General features: G+C 32.2%; 1 protein-coding gene across 1 annotated transcript; it reads left to right on the forward strand.

The window, feature by feature from the left end:
* Positions 1-3,683: 3,683 nt before the first annotated feature.
* LOC110275501 (disease resistance protein RPP2B-like) lies at positions 3,684-12,393 on the forward strand. The gene is made up of 8 exons (XM_052254163.1): positions 3,684-3,796; positions 5,955-7,016; positions 7,089-7,425; positions 7,536-9,129; positions 9,760-9,824; positions 9,972-10,302; positions 10,432-10,524; positions 11,480-12,393. Exons 1-8 carry the CDS (start codon positions 3,684-3,686, stop codon positions 12,391-12,393), a joined length of 4,509 nt encoding a protein of 1,502 aa, XP_052110123.1.
* The last annotated feature ends 1,085 nt before the right edge of the window (positions 12,394-13,478 follow it).

Here is a 13,478-nt window from a genome sequence, read left to right on the forward strand (position 1 = left end):
GACATCTTTTGGTCAGCTGCTTGTATCTTTTCCAAGCTTCATAGAGGGATTCACCATCTTTTTGTTTGAAGGTTTGAACATCTACTCTTTCTGAAAGGTTACCTTTAGATTGTTGTAATTTAGCTTCTCTTAATTTTCTCTTCAGAGTCCTTTCAGGTTCTGGATCAATTTTAACAAGAGTGCCTTTATCCTTGTTCCTGCTCATATGAAAGAGAAGAAAACAAGAAAAGAAAGAGGAATCCTCTATGTCACAGTATAGAGATTCCTTTATGTTAGTAGAAAAAGAAAAGGGGGGTAGAAGAAAGAAAAGGGGATTCGGATATTTAGATGGAGAAAGATGAAGAAAAGTGTTAGTAATTAAATAATTAAATAGAATAAGAGAGAAGAGATAGAAAATTCGAAAATTTTTTTTTAAAAAAAAGGGTTAGTAATTTTCGAAAATTAGAGATAAGATAAGATTAAAATTAAAATTTAAAAAAAAAGAATTTTTGAAAAAGAGAGGAGATATTTTCGAAAATTAGAGAGGGAAAAGTAGTTAGTTGGTTTTGAAAAAGATATTAAAATCAAAATTGAAAAAGATAAGAAGATAAGAAGTTAGATAAGATATTTTGAAATCAAATTTTGAAAAAGATAAAGTTTTTGAAAAAGATAAGATAAAAGATAAAAAAGATTTAATTTTTAAATTTGAAATTACTTACTTCACTAACAAGAAACTACAGTTATTGATCGGCAATAACATCATTAATCGGCCACTTAAGTTACAACTCGGCTTAACGGACTGCTTTTCAAAGGTGAAACGTCCAACCTAATTATTGCTCTTTAATACAGGCAATAAAGCAGGAGCATAACCGACTTGCACAGGGCCACCCATAAAAGGTATGATCTTCCATCCTAAAAGGACACACTGAATTTTCGGTACTAACTTAAGCTTCAGAGTACCTTTGCGGGTACACCCCCTCTGTTTCTTGCTCAAAGCTCTACGCGATTGGACATCCTCTTGGAATAAAGCTCGAATTACCACAAAGCTCAAAGGTCGACACCGAAGATAATAACTCGGTGTCGATTCTTAGAGATCGAGCTCTCCCTCCAGATATCCATACAAGAACAATTTCTATTAATTTTATGCACCATCATCAATTTTTACTGCACAGATGACAAAATATTACATTAATCAACTAAGTTGGTTTTACATAGTATTTTAATTATTATATCATACAGAAATTTAATATTGCTTTTAAACGGTTCAACAACTTATTATACATGCAATAACTATTTTGGTGTTCCTCTTCCTCGTTCAACTGTGTGAGGTTTTTTTTTAGTATAGTAAAAAGGACCATACTAAACCATTTATCTAGTTTTAACAACATTATTAATAGCCCAACAATTGAGCTCAGCATTGGTTTAAGAAAAAACATGAATCTCCATAAAAAAAAGAAAATTATACTCTACAGGCCCATCTGTGTTCCAACCTAACCCGCCCGACCCGAAACACCATCTGCCTCTCCTTCGTCATTCTCTGCCCCACCATCTCCACGCCGCTGCCTCTCCTTCGTTGTTGATCATCTACGGCAAAGCCATACGCTAAACCCGAAACAACACTCCCTGTTATCCAACGGCGATGACACAAATGTCCTTGCAACTCGATTGATGGTCAGTGACGGAAACCTAAACATCAGAGCCCTTCTTGTATGCGTCAAACGACGTCCACGACACATCTCCTTCCTTCCCAGCCGAACCCCATCGGCTCTGATTTAACGTAATACAGAATCACTAATTGCAATTAATTTCATCTTAAAACATCATAAATTAATCATACATAAACCCAGATAGTTTTCGAATCTAACAAAAATAACCAGCTACAACATAAATTTTGTAAAGTGATTCCTCTGACACAAGAGATCCACTAACCAATCAAGGAAAGAGAGAGGCAGGGTGATCTCTGCTGATAGATTAAAAAACAAGCAAGATCCGACGACCATCATCAGCAGGTGCACCGGTTAGCCGAAGACAAAGGATATATGCACCAAAACGCCAAACGTCTTCGGCACATGGAATTCGTGCCCTACAAACATCAAAGAGCTCACTACTCATTCTTAAACACCATCATGTCATCAGAGCTTATCTCATGGATCTTTTCAAACTTTTTTTTCTACAATTGAGAGAGTAAAGTATGATTTTTTTTATTAATTTTAGAAGTGAAACAAAAAAATATAAAAAAAATAATAAAAAATTAAAAATCATATTTTACTCTTAATTTTTTTTAACATTTAAGAGGATTCATTTCTTCTCAACAGTTTGATCCATCTTTGTTCACTACCAACATATGTTCGTCGCTATTGTCGCACTTCTTGTCGGATCTTTTGATTTGTGTGCTCGTGTGTCGCCACTCTCCTCTATCTGTACTCAAAACTATTTCTATAATGAATGTATTTTGGTTTTGTTACTGACAATTATAATATGAAATTAATTATAATAAAATTCTACGATAATTGTTTTTATTGTACTTAGAGCTAAATTATAATACATATATTTTTCTTCCCCAGATAGTAGTTAAATAAGACAAAACTTACAAAATTCTCTTACATAACTAGTATTCTTTTTTAATTGGCTGTTACTAAGAAAATTCCTTCATCCTTTCTCAAGCATTGCTGCGCAATTACGTGGAAAAAGCAGCTAAATAGGCATACCTGTTGTTGGAAGACTAGGATTAATAATTAGGCTATTTAATTTAAATTAATTGAACTCATACATCTTACATTTTGCTTCAAATTTTTTTAATAATTATATACATATACTGGGGAAGATAACCCGACATTTAATTTCCAGCGTCATGTAGGAATAAGCTGTAGCTTTCATATTAAAAATCGAACAAACAACACCGAGTAAGGATAGAAATGGAAGGATTATTCGATGAAAATTCGTAACCCCCGGGTGAGGATGGAACTGGGATGGATAATTTGAAGAAAATTCGTGGTTCAACTCATTTTAAGTTTAACTCCGCTTGTTTTATTAAACAGGTCAAATTTAAAATTTTTTGTAGAATTTATTAGTTAAAAAAATTAAATAATTCTATTAAAAAACCAAGAGTAATATAACTAACAACAAGTTAATAAGTATATTTAAACTATACTTTATATTAATTAATTGTTATTAATTATTAATTATTTTAATTTTATTTTTAAAAAATACAAAATAAATTATTATTAATTATTTTTTTTACTTTAATTCATCTCTTATTATTTATTACGTAAATTTTAATTTATCTTTTCAAAAAACAAAACGTCCAAACTCTAAAAAAAGAAAGACCAAAACATAAGATAAAGAATCATCCAGACTTTAAGAAAAAAAACATACAAAACATAAGAAAAAAATTATCCAAATCTTAAGAAAGAAAGCATACAAAACATAGAAAAAAACTATCAAAAACTAATAAAAAGAATCATCCAAAATTTAAGAAAAAGAAACATAAAAAACTAGTTAAAATAATCATTCAAAACTAAATAAGAGAGGAGAAGAAGAAGAGTGATAGGGTGACCGACGACATCTTAGACGGTGTTGCGTGTACGGTGGGAGACTCGTGGTGACGCGTTGCAAGGAGGAAGTCACGGAGGCCGCGCATCAAGAGTGGAAGAATCGTCATGGATCTGAGTAGTTGATCGCGTGTTGCGAATGGGGTACCGGCGATGGCTGCGTCGCAACGGATGGGGGCCGCGGCAGTGCAGATGCGTCGGGACGATGGGCGACGGCGTCGACGAAAGATTCGACAGTGGTCGGTGGGCGACGGCGTCAAAAATGTGTAAAGACGGTGGATTTGTAGAGGGAGAGATTTGATTGTTTCCTAATAAATGGAAAGGAATTAGATTTTTATGGATTGTTTTTATTGTGTATTAAAAATGTGATTAGGATAAATGTAGAAAATTTTATTTTAAAATTTTAAATTTTGATTTTTAAATTTTTATTTATTTATAAAATTTAAATTATAATAAAGTTGACTTATGTTGGCTTGTAGAAGAGTTATTTTCTTTTACGTTTTCAAGACCAAATTATATATTTTAAAAAATTTAAGAAATTCGTTGGGTCGATTTGTTAAAATATTTTATTGTAAAAATAAATTATTTTTAGTTTAGACTTTTAACTTAATACTTATATTAAATATAAAACAAAACTAAAAAGAATCAATAATTAATATTAGTTAAGATTATAATTTTTTGTTCAAAAAAAAAATATGAATTGTAAATATAGTTATGATAATGATTAATATATAAATGAATTATACTTTACAAATTATGAATTATAAAATGTAAAATACATTTAATGTTAGTTTAAAATTTTTAAATTTATTATTTTGAGTTATAATTTACGAAACAAACTTTTTAAATATATTTGTGGGTTTATCAAATTTTAAACAAGTCGAACTCAAACAAAAAAAGACTTATAAAAAAATAACAACCTTAAACTTAAATCATTTATTTACGATATGAATAACTACTAACAGATAACTAGACTTATCAAAGCTAAAATTCAGTTCTCGACCTATTTCCATCTCTTTCACCCAAAGACCAAATAACATTGCTTAATTGATCTCATCATAAATTTAAAAACAATACGTAATACTAGAAACATAATAATTAATAAGATCGTTTTATTTTATTTAATATTTATAATTTTATACATATAATATTTATAATTATATATATTTTACGTCTAAATTTACACAACTATTTTAATGATAATTAATAAATAATAAATAAAATACTTTTGCACTATTTGAAAATAAAAAATAATTACCAAGTTGTTAATTTAATTTAATGCATGACATCGCTAGGTGGTTGCACTATTTGATTATTTTATTTGTATTTAATTTGTAAATATAAATTTAACTAATTAGATTATTTATAACATTTTATTATAAATGTAAATTAAGTTTAATTATATTATTTGTAAAATTTAATTACATTACTTTTAAAGTTTGATTATAAATATGAAAATGTCAATAGCTTGTTTTGTTTCTCTTGGTTTTTGGTCCTTATACTATATGAAAATACTATGTTTGTTTTAAGTTCATAAAAAGTAATGATAATTTGTTTAAGTCCATTAAATAATAGTTCCAATTTTTTTTTTTTTTGAAGAGTTTGAGGGACTAAAACATAATATTGTGAAAATTTATGACCAGCTCTATATGAAACCAAATCAAAACAATGTTTAAATATTTGGACTAAAATTAAAATAAAATGTTTATATAGATCAAAACCAATAAAATTTAAGATAGTGAAATTTTCTGTTCAAATGAAATTAATAGTTGAAGTTGGATAAGTTGGTTTTACTTTTTTTCTCATTGTTTAGTATATTTGTTTTAGAATTATATAAAGAAAAAAAGGGAAAATAATAAAAGAATAAACTCTTTTTTTTTCTTTAATAAATCTTAAAACAAAAAATAAAAAAATTAAGAAACGAAAATCAAGTAATTTGGAATTCAGGGCATCCTTTTCCTTTATTCAAAATATAATAGTCTTAAAAATTGATGAATGGTTTTAAAAAATAATAATTTCATTCATAATTTGCTTTGAAAACATACAGAATAAATATATTTAAAATTAGAAATTAGAAAAATGAAAAAGTCCAGTACTCCAGTATAATAAAGGAAAGACTAATAAAAAAGATATAGCAAAACAATGGTGCACGTCCCTTTTTTGAATTACACTCAATTAGTGATTATTTAAATTTTATTTTTTTTAAATATAAAATTAATGATTATTAATTACAGTTATTTAAAGTTGATTAATTAAAAATTGTTTACCTATCTTTTTTCTTAATAGAAATGGTAGTAGAGAATGGAATTCTGATACATATTGTAGGTTTTTAAACACTAAAAAACAGTTACGGAAATTGTGTAATAACATGATATTTCTTAGAGAAGAAGAGAGCCAGTATATTTGGTTTTGAATTTATTGTAGGGACGATCATCAACTCATCAGGAAGGTTGTGAATGATGTATTGAAAATGCGTATACTAAAGCATCCCATACTGCCAACAGACCTGGTTGGAATTGAAGAAATCCGTAAGATTGTTAAAGTCAACATGAAGCAACACCGAGTAATTGGAATTTGGGGTATGCGTGGGATAGGGAAGACAACCATCGCTAAAATGTTATTTGCAAAATCCTTTCCTCATTATGACCATGTTTGCTATGCGGAAAATGCAAAAGAGTATACGCCTCAAAGGCTTCTGTCGGAGCTATTGAGGGAACGAATTACCATTGACGCAACAGGGTTTGTCAACAGTATGAGCAGCCTTAGCAATAAGAAAGTTCTCATTATCCTCGACAATGTGAAGGATTCTGATCAACCATTGTTAGAAGCAGTTTGCCAAGGGTACAAGAGCCACAGTCGAGAAAGTAAACTTATTATAACAACAACACATAAGCATTTGCTTGAAAAGAGAGTTGATTGGATATTTGAGGTCAAACAATGGGACGACTCAAAATCTATAGAGCTTCTTAGCCTGAAAGCTTTCGAGGAAACCATCCCTCCAAAGGATTATGAGATTCTGGTGAATAAGATCGTTAAGTATGCCGGGGGAATTCCTTTAGCTCTGAACCTATTGGGTTCATATCTTCGATCCAGAAGCATTGAGTTCTGGGAAAGTACTTTGGAAAAGCTCCAGAAGCATCCTATTAAGCGCATTCAGGCTGCCTTTACGGAGAGTTATGATGAATTGGACGACTTAGACAAGGAGATATTTCTTGACATTGCATTCTTTTTCCATGGAGAAAAGAAAGATCTTGTCACAAGCATATTAAAAGCATGTGAATTCTCACCCAGAAGGGGAATAGAGATCCTTCAAGATAAAGCAATGATTACTACTCTTCCATATAAGGAAACAATCGAAATGCATGGCTTGCTAAGAGAAATGTCTTACGAGATCGTACACGAGGAAAACAGTAAAGACCCTAGAAAACGTAGCCGATTGAAGGATACTAAAGAGAAGACATTTGTGTTGTACTCAAAGAGAACAAGGTAAAGAAGAGGTTGTAACTTGTATCTATGCATTCTTGTTGCACACAATTTTATTTGGAAATTATATTGTAGCTTAGTTTACTTTTTTGGTTGCATTGTTTTTCAGAAACCGCTTGATGCAATTGAAGGCATAATATTAGATTTGTCTCAAATTAAAGACTTGCGTTTGAGTCCTGACACATTTAAAAGGATGAATAACTTGAGATTTCTAAAATTATACATCCCCTCGGGTCAGAGTTCTGGTAATATGATCCTTCCTACAGACCTTGAACCATTTTCTGATAAACTAAGGTACTTTGAGTGGCATCAGTACCCTTTCATTTCTCTTCCACCAAGTTTTTATGCTAAGTTACTTGTTGAGATTCGCATGCCGCACAGCCATGTCAAGAAACTCTGGGAGGAAAAGCAGGTAAAGATATAAACATACATATGAGTCATGATCAGGTTTTCTTTTTTTGTTAAATTCAGATTTGAAGATTTTCCATTCTGATGATTCAGTACCCTGTGCAATTGGAACAGGAACTTAATAATTTAGAAGGAATCGACTTAAGTGAATGCAAAGAGTTAGAAGAGCTTCCAGATTTGTCTGGGGCTAAAAGACTCAGATGGGTGAATCTCTCCGGTTGTGAGACTTTGCCTATTCTTCATTCATCTGTATTTTCCTCCAACACACTTGTTTCTTTGATACTGGATCGGTGTACGAATTTGCAGTGTGTTAAGGCCGAAAGGCATTTGAATTCTCTGCAGCACATAAGTGTCAAAGGCTGCTCAAATCTCAAAGAATTTGTGGTATCGTCAGATTTAATTGAAAACTTGGATTTGAGCAACACAAAGGTTGAAAAGCTGGACAAATCAATCGAGAAATTACAGAAGGTTGAATGCCTCAATCTAGAAGGTTCAAGAGTTAAGCATCTTCCAAAGGAGCTATCAGCCTTAAAATTGCTTAAGGAGTTGAAGCATTCATACAGTGGACTAGAAATTGACAAGCATCAGCTGCAAGGCCTGTTTAACGGTTTATCATCTCTACAAATACTACATTTGAAGGATTGTAGTCACTTGTTTGAATTCCCTGACAACATTGGTTCCTTATCGAAATTGCGCGAGTTAAGGCTAGACGGAAGCAATGTGACCTGGTTGCCTGCAACCATCAAGTGTCTTCAAGAGTTGGAAATTTTGTCCCTAAATAATTGCAAGTTTCTTGAGACACTGCCAGAGCTTCCATCCTCTATCAAGGAGTTCTCTGCTGATAACTGCATCTCATTGGAGTCTGTATCAGCTCTAAACACTCTGGCAACAAAGATGGTGGGAAAGACGAAACGCATCTCCTTCAATAATAGCTTGAAATTGTCGGCCGGACACACATTGCATTCGATCATGGAAAGCATCCATTCAACAATGGTGAGTGCTGTATCTAGCAATGTCACGGTAAGAAGCTATGCAATCGATGTCCATAGCTACAACTACAATAGTGTGGAGGTCTGTTTGCCAGGAGACACAATCCCGGAGCAATTTGCATATAAAACGGAGAAATCCTCCTCCATAACAATTGAACTCCCTGAATCTCCTTCCAATTTTCTTGGCTTTATCTATTCAGTTGTTCTTTCACCGCGTCATGGAATGGAGAAGCACGGTGCCAAGATCCGATGCGAATATAACTTTGCAGGAGGCAAGAATTCTTCGTGGGAGGACATAACTATAAGTGAATTGAACTCGGATCATGTATATATATGGTATGATCCATTCCTCACTGACAAAATTCTTGGACAATACGGGCCAAGTTTTCATCTTGAGTTCAGTGTTGCAACTGACACAGGGGAAGTTGATGACTCAATTATTATTAAAGAGTGTGGTGTCCACATCATAAATGAATTAGAATTGCAGAGATTTTTACTGGAATTAGATAAGAAGAAAAAAGACATGGAGGAGGAATCATCAGCGCAGCATTTACACTTTCATCCACAACATGGATCTCAAGATCACAGCCATGTCCAGACTCCACCTCAAGACAAGAAGAAAGAAAGATTTGATGAGAAGCAGAGCAATGAGATCGAAAACCAGATATCAAAGCAAAAAGGAGAAATGAATGAACAATCATCTTTTGATCGGAAAATCGGTAAGTAACCAAATTGTAGTAAAAATTCACCTCACTAATCTCATACAATTATGCTTTTACAGTAATAAATTAGTACCATTTCCACACAAATTGTCAAATCATCGTACATAAACTGTATTAAGGTGAATGGTTATTTACTACAATTTGGTCAGTTTTCCAATTATATTAGTTAAAAGTACGGATAATGTAAAATTTTTGCAATTATATTTAAAAGAAAATCATTGCTCTTTAAATTAATGTCAGACATAAAAGAAAATTTTTGACTTACTATGTTCTCCTCATCACTTTTTCCACCACTAGTCTTGTTTTCATTGGGAGCAGATTCCATCTTCTCTTCTGAAAATGTCAATTATAATGACTAATAAATAATATAATTGCAAAAATTTTACATTATCCGTACTTTTAACTAAGAGCAATGCTAGGGGACCAGCAATTTTTGTGATTGTTAGCCATCAACTAGCCATCAATGATGATTTGATGGTGTGAGATTGGTGTGAGATTTCATCCAATGGCTCACCTTCCTCTGCTGGTTACATGCTGGCCAAAATTCAATAAAACTGCTGGCTCCCTAGACTTTTCCTAATTTTTATATACTGACACTCTGACAGTATAAAATAATTATATTATCAGTCAATAAAATTAGAAAAAATAGTTGTATATCTGCCATAGTTGTTTACCTTCTTATAATATTATTGGTAGAGATTGGAAGTGTTTTATAACCTGAGTTCTTAGAGAAGTATTGAAAAAGCTTTGTTGACTTCATTCCATCTTACTCAAAACATGCCACAATTACAAACATAGTCATAATTATTTTCCCGCTATTTTAAAATTACATTGTGCAGATCAAAGGCAAAGGAAATGAAGAAACACCAACTGAACCTGATGCTGCATTGCCTCTATGTATTGATTCAGTTAAAAACAATGTGTTCCAGGACATTTCAAATGAAAATTATTATGATCTGCCAGATAGTATGGAAGAGGCCAAACATTTGGAAGAAAAACTACAAGAAGTTCATCATAACGTCCATGATATGACTGCTGATGAACCATACAAAGAAAAACAAGGGGAACCAATGGATCTTGAAACATCTGAATCTCAAGACCACACTAGCAATGTAGAACAAACGATTGAGCTTGCTCAACCCATTAATTCCTGCATACCTCCACACGGCAGTGAGTTCCTTTTAAACAATCCCTTTGTTTATCATTCATTATGTTTGATAGCTCCGTTGATGAACTGTACTTTTTGTAGAATCTTACTATTCGTTTTACTGTTCCAAATCATCTTTTTTGCAATCTTAGGCTATGGAACATTAAGAACAACTGTTTTCCTCAATGAGAAAGTCGTTTCTAAATTAATAATATTGTTTGGTAAAATTTCAGGAATAGATTATGGTACTAAGTTGTTAATGTAAGCTGAAAAATATTTTATAAGCATAAGGCTTTTTTATTTAAATAAAATAATAGAAGATCAAATTTACGTGAATCCCCTAAATGAAATTTTAAAACGTGAATCTCCTAAATTATATAATATATAAATCGTCCTAGGGTGATGTGAGTTAGATAATGCATGAAACATATTACCCTAGTGAAAGAATCAACTACTCGACAACTAACTGTAACTACAAGCCACATGGGCTCGATAATAATCAGACTAATTAAATATATGAACTAACTTCTAATTTTGACTTAACTTGCATCACAAGCTATCATGTAACATAGGCAACCAATCTAATACAAATACCAATAGCTAATTACACCTCTTGATCTATAACCTTGAAATCACACAGAGATAACACAACTATCACTCCATAATTTCTCTTCTTTTTAATTAAACTATTTAAACAAAATTAGTTTTCACATAATCAGATTATAAATAAGTGAAAAATGTTTTAATCAGATAAGACTTAATTTAATGTTAGTTTTCATCTAATAATCAATTCGATATCTAATTTTTAGACATACAGTTTGGTCATTGAGTTTCATAGCCGTGAATCAAATTGATTCTTCTGTTATCAATCTAGTTAATAGAATTCTTGTTTATGTAGTTAATTGCTATTTTGACATAGCACTCAAGGGGTTTAACTCAATTCGGTTGTTCAATGAACTAAATTTGATTGATTTGGATCATTTAATGACTAAATTAAGTCTCACACCAACTAACTAATAAGTTACAACAGTTACTTTCACACATAAGTAGTATTCTGTTAATTAAAATATATTTAAAACTTAGAAACTAAACGGATTATCTTAAACTAAAAGAACAGATTTCAAATTGAGGCTAATCTGGTCTTTTAATCTTTTAACTTTGCCAAACACATAACCTAACTACTTTGGACTATTTTTGCAGAGAAGAGGGCTCCTAAGTTGACTGTGAAAGAACTCCGCCACAAGAAGGCAAAAGTTGAAGGCAACCCTGCAAGAGCAACTCAAGCTACAAATTTAGCAATGGAAACTTCGGATTTTTCCCGTTCGAATATTAAAGGCAAAAGAATAGAAGATATCCATTTGAATCAGGTTCCAGCTCAAAATGCTTCTACTTCTATTGCACAAACTCATGATAAAATTACCATTCCCTCCTTGGATGATCCTCAAGTTGCTCTGGAGTTGCTAAAACACTTCGATGCATCAGCGAAACGCCTCCAAATAACAGAGTTTGTGGACAATCATGTTCTGCATCCATATGATCATTCTATAACAAAAGACCTTGATTCGGCACTTTGTCGTTGGCTTCAAGTTCAAGGGCTTCGTTCAGTGAGCGTTGCGAGATACGCAGAGATGAAATTCGAAGCGGCCAAACGGGAAAGAGAGGAAGAATTAAGACTTGCAAGAGAAGAAAATGCAAAGTTTGAAGAAGCATTGAAAAGAATGGAGGACAGGATTTCACATGTTGAATCGTTGGAGAAAAGAGTTGAGGATTTGAATTCTGAGGTGGCTTCTTGGAGAAGTAAATATGAAGAAACTGAAAAGTCGCTCAAAGAAACCGAAAAGAAACTTGAAGATGAGAAAGATGTAGGAGCTCAGAAAGAAACTCGTTGGAAAAGAAGAGAGAGTGAGCTAATTACGGAAGCGGCAACTTGCTCGTTTGAAAATTGCAGATCGCAGGTTTCCATTTTATACCCTGACATTGATTTAAGTAGGCTTGGACCTTTTAAGGAGATTCAGAATGGGCAGATAGTATCCCCCTCTGATACGGAGGAGACTGAAAGTGAAGAAGACACTAGGGCCTTTGATGATGATGCTCATGGCGATGCCGGTGTCTAGTAAATTACTATTTTGGTTCAAAAGTTTAAATTTTAACAATAATCTTTAAAATGAAAAATGATATTTTCGCCTTTCCAAAAAAATTTCCAGTTCGACAAAATACATTATAATTCTTGGAGTTAATACTGATAATTTCAAAGCGCGACTCAAATTGATCTTTTTTGTCCATTTTTATTACTGAATAGATGATATTTAATTCACATCTGACTCTCTCTCACTAATTTTTACCCACTCCACACTTTCAATTTCTCTCCCTCTAAGTCTCTCACAAACATCAAGGAGCTCACTACTCATTCCTAGACACTATCATATCATCAGAGCTTATCTCAGCGGTTCGGTCCATCTTTATTCACCGCCAACACACGCTCGTCGCTATTGCCGCGCCTCTCGCGGGATCTTTTGATTCGTGTGCTCGTGTGTCGCCACTCTCCTCTATCTATGCTCAAAACTATTTCTATAATTAATTTTTTGGTTTTTGTTACTGACAATTATAATATGAAATTAATTATAATAAAATTCTACCGTAATTGGTTTTATTGTACTTAGAGGCTAAACTATAATACATATATTATTCTTCCCCAGATAGTAGTTAAATAAGACAAAACTTAAAAAATTCTCTTACATAAATAATATTCTTTTTTAATTTGCTGTTACTGAGAAAATTCCTTCATCCTTCCTCAAGCATTGCTGCGCAATTACGTGGAAAAAGAAGCCAAATAGGCATACCTGTTTGAAGACTAGGATTAATAATTAGGCTATTTAATTTAGGAAAAATTATTCTAAACGACCGTTAGGAAGATTTAATTATTAAAAAGAATTTTTAATGTCAAAATTATTAAGAAGGACCAAATCTTTTTATATAATATTTAAGAAGAAAAACCAAATCTTTTTATAAGGAGATAAATATATCCTTAACTATTTTTCCTCAACCATATTTATTTCAGTAGTCTTGACTACAGAAATTGAAAATATATTTTCCAACCTTCTACAATCATGCACCCATATCTTTCACAATTTGATATCACTCCATTTTACTTCTTTCTTCTGTTTGAATACATTCTCCAGTTTTGGGAGTGTTTCTAAAT

Source organism: Arachis duranensis, chromosome 9 (genome assembly GCF_000817695.3).
Source record: "Arachis duranensis cultivar V14167 chromosome 9, aradu.V14167.gnm2.J7QH, whole genome shotgun sequence".
Lineage (NCBI taxonomy): Eukaryota > Viridiplantae > Streptophyta > Magnoliopsida > Fabales > Fabaceae > Arachis > Arachis duranensis.

Coding starts and splice junctions, on each gene's coding strand:
- LOC110275501 (XM_052254163.1), top strand. CDS start 3,684: ATGGCTGCGTCGCAACGGATGGGGGCCGCGGCAGTGCAGATGCGTCGG. Junction 7,426..7,535: donor AACTCTGGGAGGAAAAGCAG/GTAAAGATATAA, acceptor CAATTGGAACAG/GAACTTAATAATTTAGAAGG. Junction 9,130..9,759: donor ATCTTTTGATCGGAAAATCG/GTAAGTAACCAA, acceptor TTATATTATCAG/TCAATAAAATTAGAAAAAAT.